This window comes from Sminthopsis crassicaudata, chromosome 2, assembly GCF_048593235.1.
Source record: "Sminthopsis crassicaudata isolate SCR6 chromosome 2, ASM4859323v1, whole genome shotgun sequence".
Classification (NCBI taxonomy): Eukaryota; Metazoa; Chordata; class Mammalia; order Dasyuromorphia; family Dasyuridae; genus Sminthopsis; species Sminthopsis crassicaudata.
Window position 1 is genome coordinate 659,823,080 of NC_133618.1, and position 14,300 is coordinate 659,837,379.

At 45.0% G+C, this 14,300-nt stretch overlaps 1 protein-coding gene across 1 annotated transcript in view; it reads left to right on the plus strand.

The window, feature by feature from the left end:
- Positions 1-14,295, plus strand: part of LOC141558979 (uncharacterized) — a 33,669-nt gene extending 19,374 nt beyond the window's left edge. The window contains exons 6-14 of the mRNA XM_074296949.1: positions 838-968; positions 2,969-3,033; positions 5,287-5,426; positions 7,658-7,782; positions 7,880-7,938; positions 8,232-8,377; positions 10,754-10,863; positions 11,255-11,344; positions 12,198-14,295. Coding sequence (XP_074153050.1) covers positions 838-968; positions 2,969-3,033; positions 5,287-5,426; positions 7,658-7,782; positions 7,880-7,938; positions 8,232-8,377; positions 10,754-10,863; positions 11,255-11,344; positions 12,198-12,224 — 893 coding nt within the window. The 3' untranslated portion in view covers positions 12,225-14,295. The remainder of the gene's footprint in view (positions 1-837; positions 969-2,968; positions 3,034-5,286; positions 5,427-7,657; positions 7,783-7,879; positions 7,939-8,231; positions 8,378-10,753; positions 10,864-11,254; positions 11,345-12,197) is intronic.
- Positions 14,296-14,300: the final 5 nt, after the last annotated feature.

A 14,300-nucleotide genomic window follows, 5' to 3' on the forward strand; every position in this document is an offset into this window, starting at 1 on the left:
CAGACAAGGAAAGCCCTGGGCATTTTCCCACATGCTGTCCTCCTTGAACCATTCCAGGCCTGGTATCCTCTCAGCTCTTTTCAGTTGACCCATAGGGGTCCATAAAGAACAATTATCTATGGAGTTTTCTAAAATCTTTTGGATTCTAATAATTCCCCTGGTTTGGAAAATGAGTCCCATAGGGTGACTCTTTTGGGGAAAACTGGATAATTTGGAATTGGTCATCAAATCATTCCCTTCCAGCTCCAAAGGGCGCCTCTGAGATTGGAGTAACAAATTTGAATCCCTTATCTCTGTTTCCTCTGGAAGTTTATAGATTAAGTTTATCCCCTCTCAGCCTTCCTAGACTTTGCTGAATGGGTAAAATTATGTCCAATTTTAGGCTGAAGTTTTTCCATGTATATCTAACCCTCAGGACTATCCTGATGATTCCCAGTGCTGAGAAATAGGGACCAGGATGAAAAAGTATATAGCATATTGGACTAACAAGACCGGAAAAATTTCGATTTATCTGATATAGATTATTGCAAAATTCCAAAAAGTACCGTCTAAAGGAGAGACTAGAAATAGTATTAGCAAGTTAGGTGGTGGTGTGAATTAATCTGGGAAGTATTACTGGAAGAGGGGTTACGAGGAACAAGAAATACAAAACCAAGTTAATATAGATCTACCCACTGAGGTACAAGGCTGAAGGTAATTGAGACAGAGACAGCTTCTATTCCCCCTCCCTGTGGCCTTGATTGTCTCAGGGATCCCAGAGGACTGGTTGTGATAGGTTAGGAGGCTTGAAATTCTTACCTTGTCTCTCTGTTCCCCCTTTCCAATCTGTCTCTGTAGCTTCCACACTAACCACCCTAGCGCCATTAACTGTCCATGTCTCCCTTACCACCATGGAACCCTTTGTGTCCTCACTCCTGAGACCTGGATCTGCCACCTACACTATCCTGGAAGGACAGACCATGGGATCGGTAAGTCTGTTTTTCCTTAAGCCCCTGCATGGTCCACAGAAGTAAAATCACCATGCTGCAGAGCTAGTACTGTGTTTGCTCAGTGGGATCAGAGCCCTGGACTAGTTGTGGTAGGGGGTGAGGGAGAATGGCAGAGAAAAGAACAATCAAAGCTTTTCCTAGGTAAGGAGACATAAACTTCAATCCCATTGAGGAGACAATGTGTGGAGACAGCTTGGTTTTTTTAAAAATTATAACTTTTTATTAACAAGATACCTACATGGGTAATTTTTCAGCATTGATAATTGCAAAACTTTTTGTTCCAATTTTTCCCCTCCTTCCCTCATCCCCTTCCCCAAATGGCAGGTTGAACAATACATGTTAAATATTTTAAAGTATATGTTAAATACAATCTACGTATACATATCCATACAATTATTTTGCTGCACAAAAAGAATCAGACTTTGAAATAATGTAAAATTAACCTGAGAAGGAAATAAAAAATGCATAGCTTCTTGTTTTTTTATGTTATAGCTGTTCTACCTCATTCCCTCACCCCATCCCATTCTGCAGTTGTCTTTATTTGACTGCCCCCCTAAGGGCCTAAACCTTTTCTAACTTTTCCAGAATCAAAGAGTCTTAAAGACTCAGAGGGGACAAAAAAGAGAATTCCTCACATTTGTCTAGCACTTTGTAATCCCCTAAAGTGCTTTTTAAAATAGTCAACATGGCACAATGCATATTTGTTGATCCTCTCCCATATGTTGTATGTGGAAGTTCTCTTGGAAAGCTTGGAAGGAGAGGACAGGGGAACACAGATGAGGATGAGAGAGTATTTGCCCCTAAGAAGCACACAGTTTAGTTGGGAAGACAAGACATGTATTTCATTCATCCATCTATCCATTTGTCCATTCAATAAAGCATTTATGAAGTGCCTACTAAGTACCAATATAAAAAAGGAAATGTCAAATGCAAGGAGAGCTCTGAAGAGGGATTATTGCATTTGCTCCTCACTGCACACCTGTGAGGTAATCAGAGCAATTGGGGAACTGGGGCACAGAAAAATTAAATGAATTGTCCCAAAGCAGTGTGCTAGAGGGAAAAAACCATGGGTTTTGGAGTCGATGAATCTGAGTTCATCTCCTGGTTCTTCCAATTATTAGTTGTGTGTCCTTGGATAAGTTACTTCCTTTTTTCACTTGTACAATGAGAAGGTTGGACTAGCTGAGCTCTGAGATCCCTTCTGGCTCTCAACTCTTTTGACTATAAAATACCAAACTAGGGAACTCAGGTTTGCTCACCCCTAATTTAATGTGATAATCTTGTATCTTGAGTAAAAACCATTCAAAGACAGATACATCACTATCACCACGGCTACCATCATCATCATCATTACAAGAGCCAGCATATACATAGATAGTGTTTTGCGGTTTGGAAAGTGCTTTGTTAAAATTAGTTTATTTAATACTTATAACAACCCTGAGATATAGGTTCTACTATTATTTCTATTTTATAGATTAAAAAAACTGAGGCAGACACATGTTAAATGACTTGCTCAGAAGCCTATAACTAGTAAGTAAGTGTCCAAGGCTAGATTTGAACTCAGATCCTCATAGGAGAATATTACATATTCTGTGATTTGGCAAATGCTCTTGTTATTATTATTATTATTATTAATTATTATTAGCACCATTTAAAAATGTGAAAACTGAGACCCACAATTTCAAAGCTGGTAAATATCAGACCTAAGATTCATCTGACTTCAAGAATACAGATGTTGAACTAAGGAGTACCATAAGCTCTGAGCTTTAGGGCAGAGTTAGAGATCTAGAGAGCAAGTGCCCCAAGTATCCTTGAGTTTAAAAAACTGTCTTTCTCCTCTTTCTTTGGCTCTAGCACTTAGCAAAGTGCTCGGCACATAGTAGGCACTTTAAAAACATTGATTGACTGACTCTAAATGGAGAAGGGCTATTCATTGGCTTTGACCCATCCATAGTGATCCTGTTTATGATTCTCTGCAGGTAACCCCAGTAGTGTTGGGATTCTATGGGATGCATCCCCAGGAGCGGCCTCTGCTTCTCTTCAGGTAGGTATAACCCCCACTTTCCTTAAAACTGACAATTCCTCCCATTTACTGAGTATTTTCATGACTACCAAGAGCCATCTTCACAACAATCCTATAAGGTAGGTGCGCATTTTAGCCCCACTTTTCATATAGGCAAACTGAGGCCCAAAAGAAATGAAATTATTTTTGCTGATTAGTCACAGCATGTGTCAGAACTAGGAAGTAAACACAGAGCTTTCTTATACTCCTTAAGATCAATGTCCTTTCTCCTAATTCACTCTATCTCTTTGCCTTTTCTTTTTAATTACTTACAAGGATTTCTATTACAACTCCAGCTTTTCCTTCATCAGAATCTGTTACCTTGAGGGAGTGTGTGTGTGTGTGTGTGTGTGTGTGTGTGTGTGTGTGTGTGTGTGTGTGTGTTGAGAGTGGTAGTGGTAGTTTTTTAAACCAGAGAAATGTACATTTTTCTGAGATCCTGCCTGGAGTCGATATAAGAAAGCATTTCCTGATCATTGGCCACTGCTGGGGAAATTGCCTCTTTCTCTGGAGGTAGAGGGTTCCTTCCCAGGGGAAGTAAAGAGAGAGTGATCACCTGTTGCCAACATTATTAGGGGGATTTCTTTTGGTGGGGGAGTTTTGGGTTGAGCTAGATGACGTTGAAGGTCCCTCTAGCTCTGAAAATTCTGTGATTTGGCCGACCCTCTTGTCAGGGTGTTATTAACACCATTTTACAAATGGGAAAATTGAGACCCACAGTTTCAAAGGTGGTAAATATCAGACCTCACATTCATCCGACTTCAAGTCCAGAGTTCTTTCCCTGAGCTCTGCCCAACCTCATTGCCTCCCAGTTTTGAACTTCATTTCTAAAATCCTTTGCCCCCCATCCTCTTGTTCTTTTTCTCCACTATCTTCCCCTCACCCTGCAATAATACCTGCTCTCAGATCCATCATTCACACTCAGGTTTTAATGTCTGCGAACAACTTAGCATTTCCCTTCTCAGGAGGTTTTTATTTGAATATCGCAAGCTTTAAGCCAGGGGGAGCCCCGATGAAATTTCCTGTGTGTGTGAGCAGAGCTGAGAGAATACTCATTTTCTGTCCCTGAGATCATGCACTACCTCCCTTGTCCCCCTACATTTACAACCTGTATGGCATTGGGCAAGTCAATTCTTTTCCTCTTTTCTTCAGTATCCTCAATTGTAAAATGAGAGTTCTGTGCTACCTGATCTCTAAGGACCTGTATAGCTTTAAATCTATGATCATCTCAATAGTGCATGGGTTTTTAACCTGGAGCTCATGAACTTGTTTTAAGATTTATTTTTGATAACTTAATTTCAGTATTGTTGGTTTGCTTTGTAATCCTGTTTTATTTTGTACATTTAAAAAATATTATTCTGAAAAGGGTTCATAGATCTTCACCAGACTTCCAGTGGTACAGAGTGATTAAGAACTGATCTTGTCTAATTGTATAAATATGTATGCCTATATTGGATTTACATATATTTTTATCATGTTTAACATATATTGGATTACTTGCTATCTAGGAGAGGGGGTGGGGGGAAGGGAGGGGAAATTGGGACACAAGATTTTGCGAGGATCAATGGTGAAAAATTATCTTTGCATATATTTTAAAAATAAAAAAAATCAATAACAATTAATTAATTAATTAATTGGGAGGAAAAAAGAAAGAACTGATCTTGTCCAAATCCTTCCAGAGGAGGAAACTGAGTTCCAAGAGTCTTCTCTTCTTGATCTTGGCTTGTTAATGGTCACAGTGAGTTAGTGACAGACCCGGAATAAGACAAAGCCGGGTATCCTGGCTTTCCTGCTCTTTCCACCCTCGTATCATCCTACTCAAATGATCAGTGCAGGAGAATTGGTTAAAAGCAAAGAAACCAGGGACTTGGGCTCAAGTGGCCGTTCTGGACTTCCTAGCTGGAGTGTGCTTCATCACGGAGTGATGGAATCCTGGCAGGTCGTGTCACAGATCAGCAATCTTTTATTTTCCAAAGCTGTTTGTCTTTATAATTTTGATGTTATCTTAGAAATTGACAGGAGCTTCACGTGGTTCTGGGAAACCGGCTCTGTGGGAGTTCAGTGGGACTGGAAACGGGGAACTAAGCCTCTGAAAGCTGCCCATCTCCCGAGAATGAGCCCAGTTAGTTTTGAAACCCCCAAGTTTGGACCCTGGTCATTTTGAGGTCAGCACAGAGTTTTTATCACATCAGCCACACACCTGCTCAATTCTTGAATACTCTTCTGCCCTCCCAGCAACGATGACCAGTGGGTTGCGGTCACCATCGTGTACAAGTTCAACGTCCCCGTTCCCGTTGGTCTTCGAGGCCTGGCTGACCGTTTGGCCCGTGAAGTGACAGATACACACATCCAGAAATCTAGCATCTCAGTCAACGGTGAGTCCGTTCTTGATCTGCCAGTTACCTTTCTGCGTAAGGCTGGGAGCACCCTCGTTGGAAGACATTGTTGTGGTATAGCCCAGCAGTCTAGAAGTTGGAAAAATCTTTCTCATTCTGCTCTTGGTTAGTGCCAGTCACTTAAGCTCTCTGATCCTTGATTTTCCTCTTCTGTAGTTATGGGTATGAAAACCTTTCACTTCAGAGGAGAGAATGTAACATCTTTCATTTGAAGTGACCTTCTTTAAATGTTTGACATAATTGTAAATGTATAATCTATATCTGACTGCTTATTGTCTTAAGGAAAAGGGAGAGTAGAGAGGGAGGGATAGAATTTGGTATTTAAAACTTTAAAAAATGTTTTAAAATTTGGTTTCATATGTAATTGGGTAAAAATAAAATATATTTTAAAATTTACTTTTTTTTTTAAAATTGAGCTCCTTTGAGAGAACAACTCTTGTTATACACATGGTATCCAAATTGAGATTGTGGAAATTTGTAAAAATGACAATAATTCTTTATAGTTTTATAGCATTATCCTTTCCACAAAATTTTCATGACCCCATTTTGCTGCAACTAGGGAGGAAAGGTCATGGTTATTTACTCCACAAAGTTGGGCTTAGAAAGTACAATGGGCCCCAAACAGACAAGGATTATCTTGTTCCAAGCTCAGTTCCATTTTTTGGATAAGAGAAGTCAGGGCAGGACATCCTTTCCTGAGCCAGATGGCTTGATTACAAAGGTCACACATCCAGGACTCCCTCCAAGGGGATAATTCCCTCTCCGAGTGATCCCTCATCTATAACTTAGTTTTGGTTCCCCAAAGGAGTGACTACCAGTCAAAGTAACTCTGTGTCATCATATTCTTTAAACAATGGCTCATGAGCTCCCACCAGCGCTTTCCTATTCAACATTCAGCCAACAGACATAATTATCTCAAAACAAAGGCATTTCCTGGGATCACATGTAACCATGAAATCTTTCCCTTATAGATCTGGTGAAATTCATGTAGCTTTAGTGGAAAGACTTGTAATCCTCACCTTAAGTGTCTCCCAATTCTAACCCTAACCCTAAATATCAGTAGGGAAGTTTACCTGTAGGCAGATCAAAGGTCTTTCTTCTTTCTGAGAGTAGATTCTGCCCAGAGGATTACTGAGCCAGGCTCCCTGGAACTGATCTCTGCAGTCTGACCCTGGCTGCCAGGGTTAATTTTTTCTTGAATCTGTGTTGAAACTCTGCTGCCAGGGGTCACTTTTCTTGGAGCTGTCTTCAGTGAGTCTCTGTATTTCCTCTCTCTCTGGATCCGATTCTTGGTGGCTGTATTCTTTCCTATTAAAAGTATGCTATGGAGGGAGAGGAAGAGAAAAACAATTCCTTCCTTTCCCCAACCCCAGGCCCTCTAGTAAAGACATAAACAAAGGAAAAAGGAGAGAGTGATCTCTTTGAAGGTTTTCCCTTCCCAGGGGGCCATCCTCCATGTCTCCAGGGATGTCCAAAGCAGGCAAGCTGGCTTTCTGAAGGCTACAGAGGGCAACCCATCTTCATCTAGCCAATGGGGAGCTACCCTCTAATTAGATCAGGAGAACTTCTCACTCTATAAAGGCAGAACTTGGAAATGTATTTGCTTATTTTCTCTTTTATTCATTTTGAGTGTAAAGTTCTCTGTCCCTCTCCCCCTTTGAGAAGGCACTGATGTAGACTGAACATGGGCAGTCATGCCAGATATCTTTCCCTATTAACCATATTTTGCACTTCATTTAACAAATTAACCCTTCTGTTACCCCCCCCCCCAACACACTTTTTGGATTAAATCAACTGGCCTGGGGGAGGAAGATTAATTGAGGAGGGATTAGCCAACTCTCCATCCTACATTTAAATAATTCTCATTTTTATAATATGTTTAAGTTTTTGAAAGTTTAAGGTTGAAAAAACACTTTCTTCCCAACTCCATGGGGTGAGTTTTGCAAGTACTATTATATCCCCATTTTATAAGTGAGAAAACTGAGGCCTTGAGAGGCTAAGTGACTTACCCATGGTGACACATCGAGTAAATGGGGCAGGATCTGAACCCACACCTCTGGATTCCAAGTGCCACAGCTGTCTAGACACCAAGCCTGGAGGGTCAGGTCTCGGGGGCCACCCCTTGTTTGCCCAAAGGAAGTGCTTGGATGGGATGGGAAATCCTCCGCCTCTTTCCTGGATTTGACTTTCCGCCCCACCCTCTCTGTCAGAGGAGAAGGCAGAGCTGGCGGTATACAGCTTGTGGCTTCGGATCCCCAGCTGGCCGTTCACTGAGGCGCTGAGGGACAAGGCGAGCAGGGACTCCCGGGAGCTCCGGAGGAGGCTGACCCATGGGGTGAGTCTTTGCTGCTAAGGACCAGAAGGGAAGGGGAGGGGGCAAGGGAGGGGCTGGGCTGAGGCTGTGACCCATGAGTGTCTCTCCCGTGTCCCAGCTCACCACCATCCTGAAGCCCACCCGGAATTTTGCAGAAGTCATTGTGGAAGAATTTGTGTGAGTCTCAGCCGCCCCCCCCCTTTTCTTTCCTACTTTTTTTTTTACCCACCCAAGGGAGACCTGGAAGTCTAGTGGCTTGATTGTAAAGGGGATGGTAACTGGGGGGAAGTCTCCATGGACGACCTCCAACCCTGACCTCTGCATGCAAGCTTCTGGATCTCAGAATTCTCTAAGAGGCACGGAGCTTCAGGGATGGACACAGGAGGGGCTTCCTTAACCAGAGGTTAACTGAGCCAAGCTGGCTTAAATTCCCAGCCCCTCCACCATCCCGGACTCCCTTTTTCCTACAGGCCCAGCCCCACGACGGCCAGAGTGAGACCCACCTACTTCAGTGCTGCCCCTTCGGAGGCGGAGGTCCATCAGTGGGTGTCCCAGGGGCTGGGAAGCCTCGAGGATGCTGAAGGCCTGCAAGTGGAGCTGGCTGGTCCGGGCCTGGGTCAGTGCGCCCTCCCTTTCCCCCTCAGCTTCTTCCCTCAGTCTGCATCCCGGCTCTGTTTGCCCAGCTCTTTCTCTCTGTCTTCTCTATCCGTGCATCAGATTGTTTTTGTCTCTTCCATCCTCTGTCCACCAGGAATGTAATCTTGCCTTGGCAGAAGTCACTGAGTTTGACTTTTACCCAAGCAGAACTCTTGTGGTTGCCTGCTGTGACCCTCAGAGATCTGAAGATAACCCGAGGGGCCAGGGTTCTAATAGAGCCCCCACGAGAGTCTCCCCAACATCAATCAACCTTTTTCTAAGAGATATTTATTAGGAAAGTATAACAAGGACAGAAGTACAAAAACATTCCAATAGCACGTTCACTCAGCCCCTGGGGAAAATAGGTTCATAGTTAAAGTGATTGAGCAAAATCATAATATCCTCACGGGGGGGGGGGGGGTCCAGAAGTACCTCAGAGAGTCCCTTTCACTCTCCGAGGCGTCCCCATCCAGTACACTTCCTGTGTGGCTCAGCTGCGGCCGCTCCTTCCAGTTTGAAAGTTCAGTCTATCTAGCAGGTCCAGCCCTGTCTCCTTGGTAGACTTCATGCTCTTATGGCTCCAGGCCATAATTATTACTTATTAATAGGACCCCGATTTCCCAGTCTCACTAAGTGCCCATTGATAGTTCCAGTTTCGGGGCAGCCAGGTGGCGCAGTGGATAGAGCACCGCCCTGGAGTCAGGAGGCCCTGAGTTCAAATCCGGCCTCAGACACTTAACACTTCCTAGCTGTGTGACCCTGGGCAAGTCACTTAACCCCAACTACCTCATGGAAAAAAAGAGACACTGATAGTTCCAGTCTTACTATCACAGTCTGGCCATATCATGAACTGAGAATTCAGATTAATCAATCAGCAAGTATGTCTTAAGCACCTACTATGTGCCAGGGAAGAGAATAAGCATTTATATGCCTCCTACTAAGTGCTTGACATTTAAAAAAATATATGAAGCGGTCTTTGTCCTCAAGGAGCTTACATTTGAGTGGGGAGAGCTTGCTTATATAATATATGTAAATATACACATATTAGGTGTAAATCAGGGAGCAGTGATGCTAGCAGCTAGGAAGTCAGGAGTCGCTGGAGCCAAATTTGAAGAAATGGCAGAAATGAGAAGGGATGGCCAGTCACTACTCATTCATCGAAACGCTCAAGGCTCTCCCCATCACGTTAAGTGCTGAGTCTCCATGCTGGCATTTAAAACCATTCTGCAACCTTTTCTTTTCTTTTCTTTTTCTGTTCCTCTTTTTAAAAAGCTTTTTATTTATAAAACATATGCAGGAATAATTTTTCAACATTGGCCCTTGCATAGCCTTGTGTTTCAGATTTCCCCCCTCTTCCCCACCCCCTCCCCTAGATGGCAAGCAAGTCAATGTGTGTTACACATGTTAAAATATAGGTTAAATCCAATATGTGTAAACATATTTATGTATCTGCAATATTTTCTATCTCAAAACTTCCAACTTCCTCTCTTTTTAAGCACAAAGGCCAGATCTTTTGACCTTCACTTCCATTATTATCCAGGCTGAAAGCCAATTAAGAAAAAATTATTAAGTTCCTACTATGGTAAAAATACTTTACTGCGCCCTGGGGACAGGAAGACGAAAATGAAACAGTCTTTGCCCCCAGAGAATTCCCATTTCACTGCTGTGATGCCATTTGTACAATGGAAAGTAAACTCAAGAGTAATTCGAGGTAGGATGGCTCTGGGATAGTGATGGCGGTGGAGGTAGGAATGAGGAAGGATTTCCTAGAGGAGGCAGTAATGAGGTAGAGAGGCAGGGGATTAAGTACCTGGCTTAAGGAATAGCTAGTAAGCTATTTTACTAGGCTAAAATATAGAGTACAGTACATGAGGGGGAAATGAACTTGTACTAGTAGACTGGGGACAGATTGCAAGCGGGACAGTTTGTATTTTCCCCAGAGGGAATAGAGCCACTGCAGCTTCTTAGGCAAGTATATTTTAAGAGTATTCATTTGGCAGATGTACAAGGGATGATTGGAGAGAAGAAACACTGGAAAGAGGCAGAACAGCTGGGAGGCCATGCAAAAAGAGGTGATGCTTTGGTCTCTTCCAAACCTTCCAAATCCTTCAGCAAACAGGATGTCCCCAGCCGTCAGTGACTGCTCCCTCGGAGAATTCCCACTGCTTGTACAGCATGTGATTCTTACAAAGCTTTCTGTCTCTGTCTCCGTCTTCTCTCCTGAACCAGAATGAGAGGGGAAGGTCCGTCTCTGCTCTCTGTGCCGGTCAGTCAATGCCTTTGTCAGGTGCTTGCACCCTGTGCCAGTCACTGGGCAATGCCCTCCCTAGCCATGCCCTCTTTCTTTCTGTTCCAGACTTGCCAAGTTCTAGACCCTCAACGCAGCCTAAAGTCCCTGGTTATGCCGTGGCCATGATTTCCCTGGGCCTCCTGCTCCTGCTCATCGTCCCTCTGGCTCTCGTCCTGGTGAGTGACCCTCCTTCCTGGGATGGTGAGATCCGGGCAGTCCATTATACCCGTGACCTCCCTGGCCTGAACTCGGGGAACTGAATGGTTTCTGAAACCACGAGTGTGGCCACACTTCTGAAATCTTGGTGTAGAGGAAGAAGCTCTGGATTCAGACAGAATTTTAATTCCCCCACTGGGGTCAGCTTGGACAATTGCCTCAGGTACCTCATCTGTGAAACCCCAGGGTCAGATGGAAGGCCTCTCAGGCCCCTCCCAGCTCTAAATTCAGGCTCGTGATCCAGGAGGCTGGGGAAGGCTGAGGGGGTCAATCCTAGTGGGGAGGGGGGGGACTGAGCTTCTTCGGCAAGGATTCAGCCTCACGCAGTCACACGCTCTCTTCCCAACCCAGGCCTTTAAGACAAATCTCTGCAGCCGAATAGCTGGCCTGTGTGTCCGGAAGCCTCGCTATGGCCGCCAGGTGACTGCGTCCGAGTACACGGTAGGCTGGTGTGCCCCCTCCTCCCTTATGCTAGAGCCACAAGGCAGGGGGCTGGGATGAGCCGTCCACAGTGATTTGTGAGGACTGACCCAGGGTCCCCATCTTGGCCCATATAGTGCTGTCGCCCCCATCAGCCTGGGAATTCCTCAAGGGCAAGGGACCGTCTTTTGCTTTCTTTGTAGCTCTAACATTTAACACAGTGTGTGGCACTCAGTAGGTCCATAATAAGTATTACTGACCCACTGCAGGCTCTTCTGCTAAGTCTTAGTTCCTCCCTTTCCCAAGACTAGGGCCCATTCACACACACACACACACACACACACACACACACACACACACACACACACTCTGTTAATATGAATCAATTATTATTTCTCTACTACTTTAAAGTTCACACTATTTCTCTGTAATGAGAAGATCCAAGTGTAATTAAGTCTCCTTTTATGGGAGGAAGTGAAAGGTCTAGCTCAGGGTCCTAGAGCAGGGATCCCATCCAGATAGCCCGACTTGTCCTCTGCCTCCCGAGGGCTATTTAGAAAAGCTTTGAAAAGTCAGTTTACATTGGAATGTTATTAGCTGACCGCTTAGGGCACCGGCCTTGGAAAGCATCCTCGTTAAAGTGGAGGTTCTGGGAAGAACCAGCCAGAGGGAGAGGCCCCAAGTGGAGGGTACTTCCGGTGTGGGAAGTCTGAACTTCCGGGGTGAGGACATTTCTGTGGCACAGTAGAGAGGGGCCGTCCAGTCAGGAGCACAGCCTGTGAGCAGAAACCCTGGCGGCCCTGCCCCTGCCCCCAGAGTACTCCTTCTGGCCCTCTAAGCTGTCTGACTTGGGCTTCTCCTCCCACCCTCACAGATGCACTCCTATGACCTCAAACACTGAAGCACCTTCAGGAGAAGAGACCACACAGCCTGAGTGACCCCAAGTTCTGACCCTCCAGGCTCCTCTGGGTCACAGTTATTGCCCCAACCCGGAAAATGAATTGGGCTGGAAAGTTAAAGACTGAAGTGTGAGGAAGGTTTTTGTTTCCCCTTCTCTAGTCCCGTCCCATAAAATCATCCCTGAATTTGAGGAGAGGGAATTGGAGATGGGATGTATGGCCAAGGGGATTCTGGGGCCCCTGTCCAGTCAGCATCCAGGACTTTGGACTCATCCCTCCCTATCCCAAATCCAACCCTTCCTCTGCTTGTGCTATAGAGAGCGCGTTTCATAAACCAAGGTGAGAGACCCCAAAGTTTAAGTATTGCCTTTCCCACGTGGTTGGGAAATGGTTGTTTTTCACAAGTCACCTGATATTGTAATCCAGAGAAAAGACCCCAATGAGGGGATAAGGTTTCATGGAAATTTTTTTGGGGGGGATGAGAAGGGCGGGGAAAATCTCCTTTTTGTTATTCCAAGTGACTGAGTAGCATGAAGTTACTTCTATCCCTTCTAAGTTCCCAGGGATTCTCCTTGGGATCAGGGCCCCCATCTCTTCCCCAGACCCATTGCAGTTTACCCTGCCCTGCTCCCTACCATCCATCTGCCCTTTGAGAGAATGCTGTCTTTAATGACCTCCAATCATCCCTGGGTTTCTGTCAGCCTTCACCTAGCCCACAAAGACTAGCGGGAAAAGAACACTGGGATAAAGTTATCAGCAGGTGCTCAGGGGTTGAAACTACTCTCCCCAGAGGTGCAGCTTCAGAGGAAGGGGTGGGAAACAAACCCTCAGAGCACGGAAACAGAGGATGTTGTTGGGGGGATGACCGAGGGTGGAAAGGGAGGTGGACGTTACCTTGTGAAAAGTCTCCAAGGCCAGGCTTGGGTATTTTGACTCACTCCCAGGCCCAATCCCCACAACATCCATATTCTTGTTGCTCTATGCTTGGGGGATAGGGGCTGGCCCACTAAGGGGGAAAGCCTACCCAAGTTGGGTCCCCTCCCACCAGGCCCAACCCTTCTACCCCTTCTCAAAGCTTCCCTGTCCCACTCAGTTATTCCTTATCTATAAAACCGCCACTAACTTCCTTTTGAGGGACATCTTGCAAAAAGGCCAGCCCTACCTTCTAGGATAAGTGAATAAAGCACTTACTGTTTTAGCAACCGTCCGGCCCTGTGCTAAGCACTTGGGCCACAAATTCAAGCAAAGTCATTTTTTAGGGGCTTAAATTCCAACAGGGAAGAGAACATCTAGGGGAGATGGGGAGAGGAAAGGGTGCACACGTGGACTCAAGGAGGCTGGTGAGGAGGAAAAGCCAGATAAAGGTTAAACCAACTTAAAATGGTATCCTGCTGAGAAAGTCACTAGTCAGCAGAGGAAGCCCATAGGGAGGGGTGCCAAGGGGCAGGCAGGGAAAAGGAAGAGGAGAAGTCTAGGGACCAAGTCCAGCTGTGGGTGAGGGATATGGAAGAGACCCCAGAGTGCTAGCTTAACCCCTTATTTCACAAAGGGGGAAAGGCTAGCATTATATGATACAATGGACAGAATGCTGAATTTGGTGATCTGCATTTGGATCCCAGTAGTCACTTTTTCCTGGGAGACCTTAGGAAAGCCGTTTTACCCTCTCAGTTTCCTCTTTTAGTGAAGGTTTCTCTAGATGGTCCCTGAGGGCCTTTTCAACTCTAATAATACTAGATATCAAACTGAAGTCCCAGGGTGGTTCTGGTCATGAAGGGCCCCTAGCTGACCCCCAGGCCCATGCTCTTTGAATACTTAGTGGATGAATGCAATGTGAGGGACAATGGTAACACCCTTCCCCTCCTCCCTATTACCTCAGGAGCCTCAGAGCTCCTACTGGGATTTAGTTGTAGCCACGAGTTAGGCAGGGAGGTTGGGAAAGATTGAGCAGGAGTCAGGGATGAGGTCCTAAGTCTTTTAGCAGAAAGAGGTAACAGTGAAATAGCAGATGAGGAGACTGAACCCTGGGCCAAATGATGGGGAAAAGGAGAAGGTAAATTAAAGAGGAAATGCAGACATTG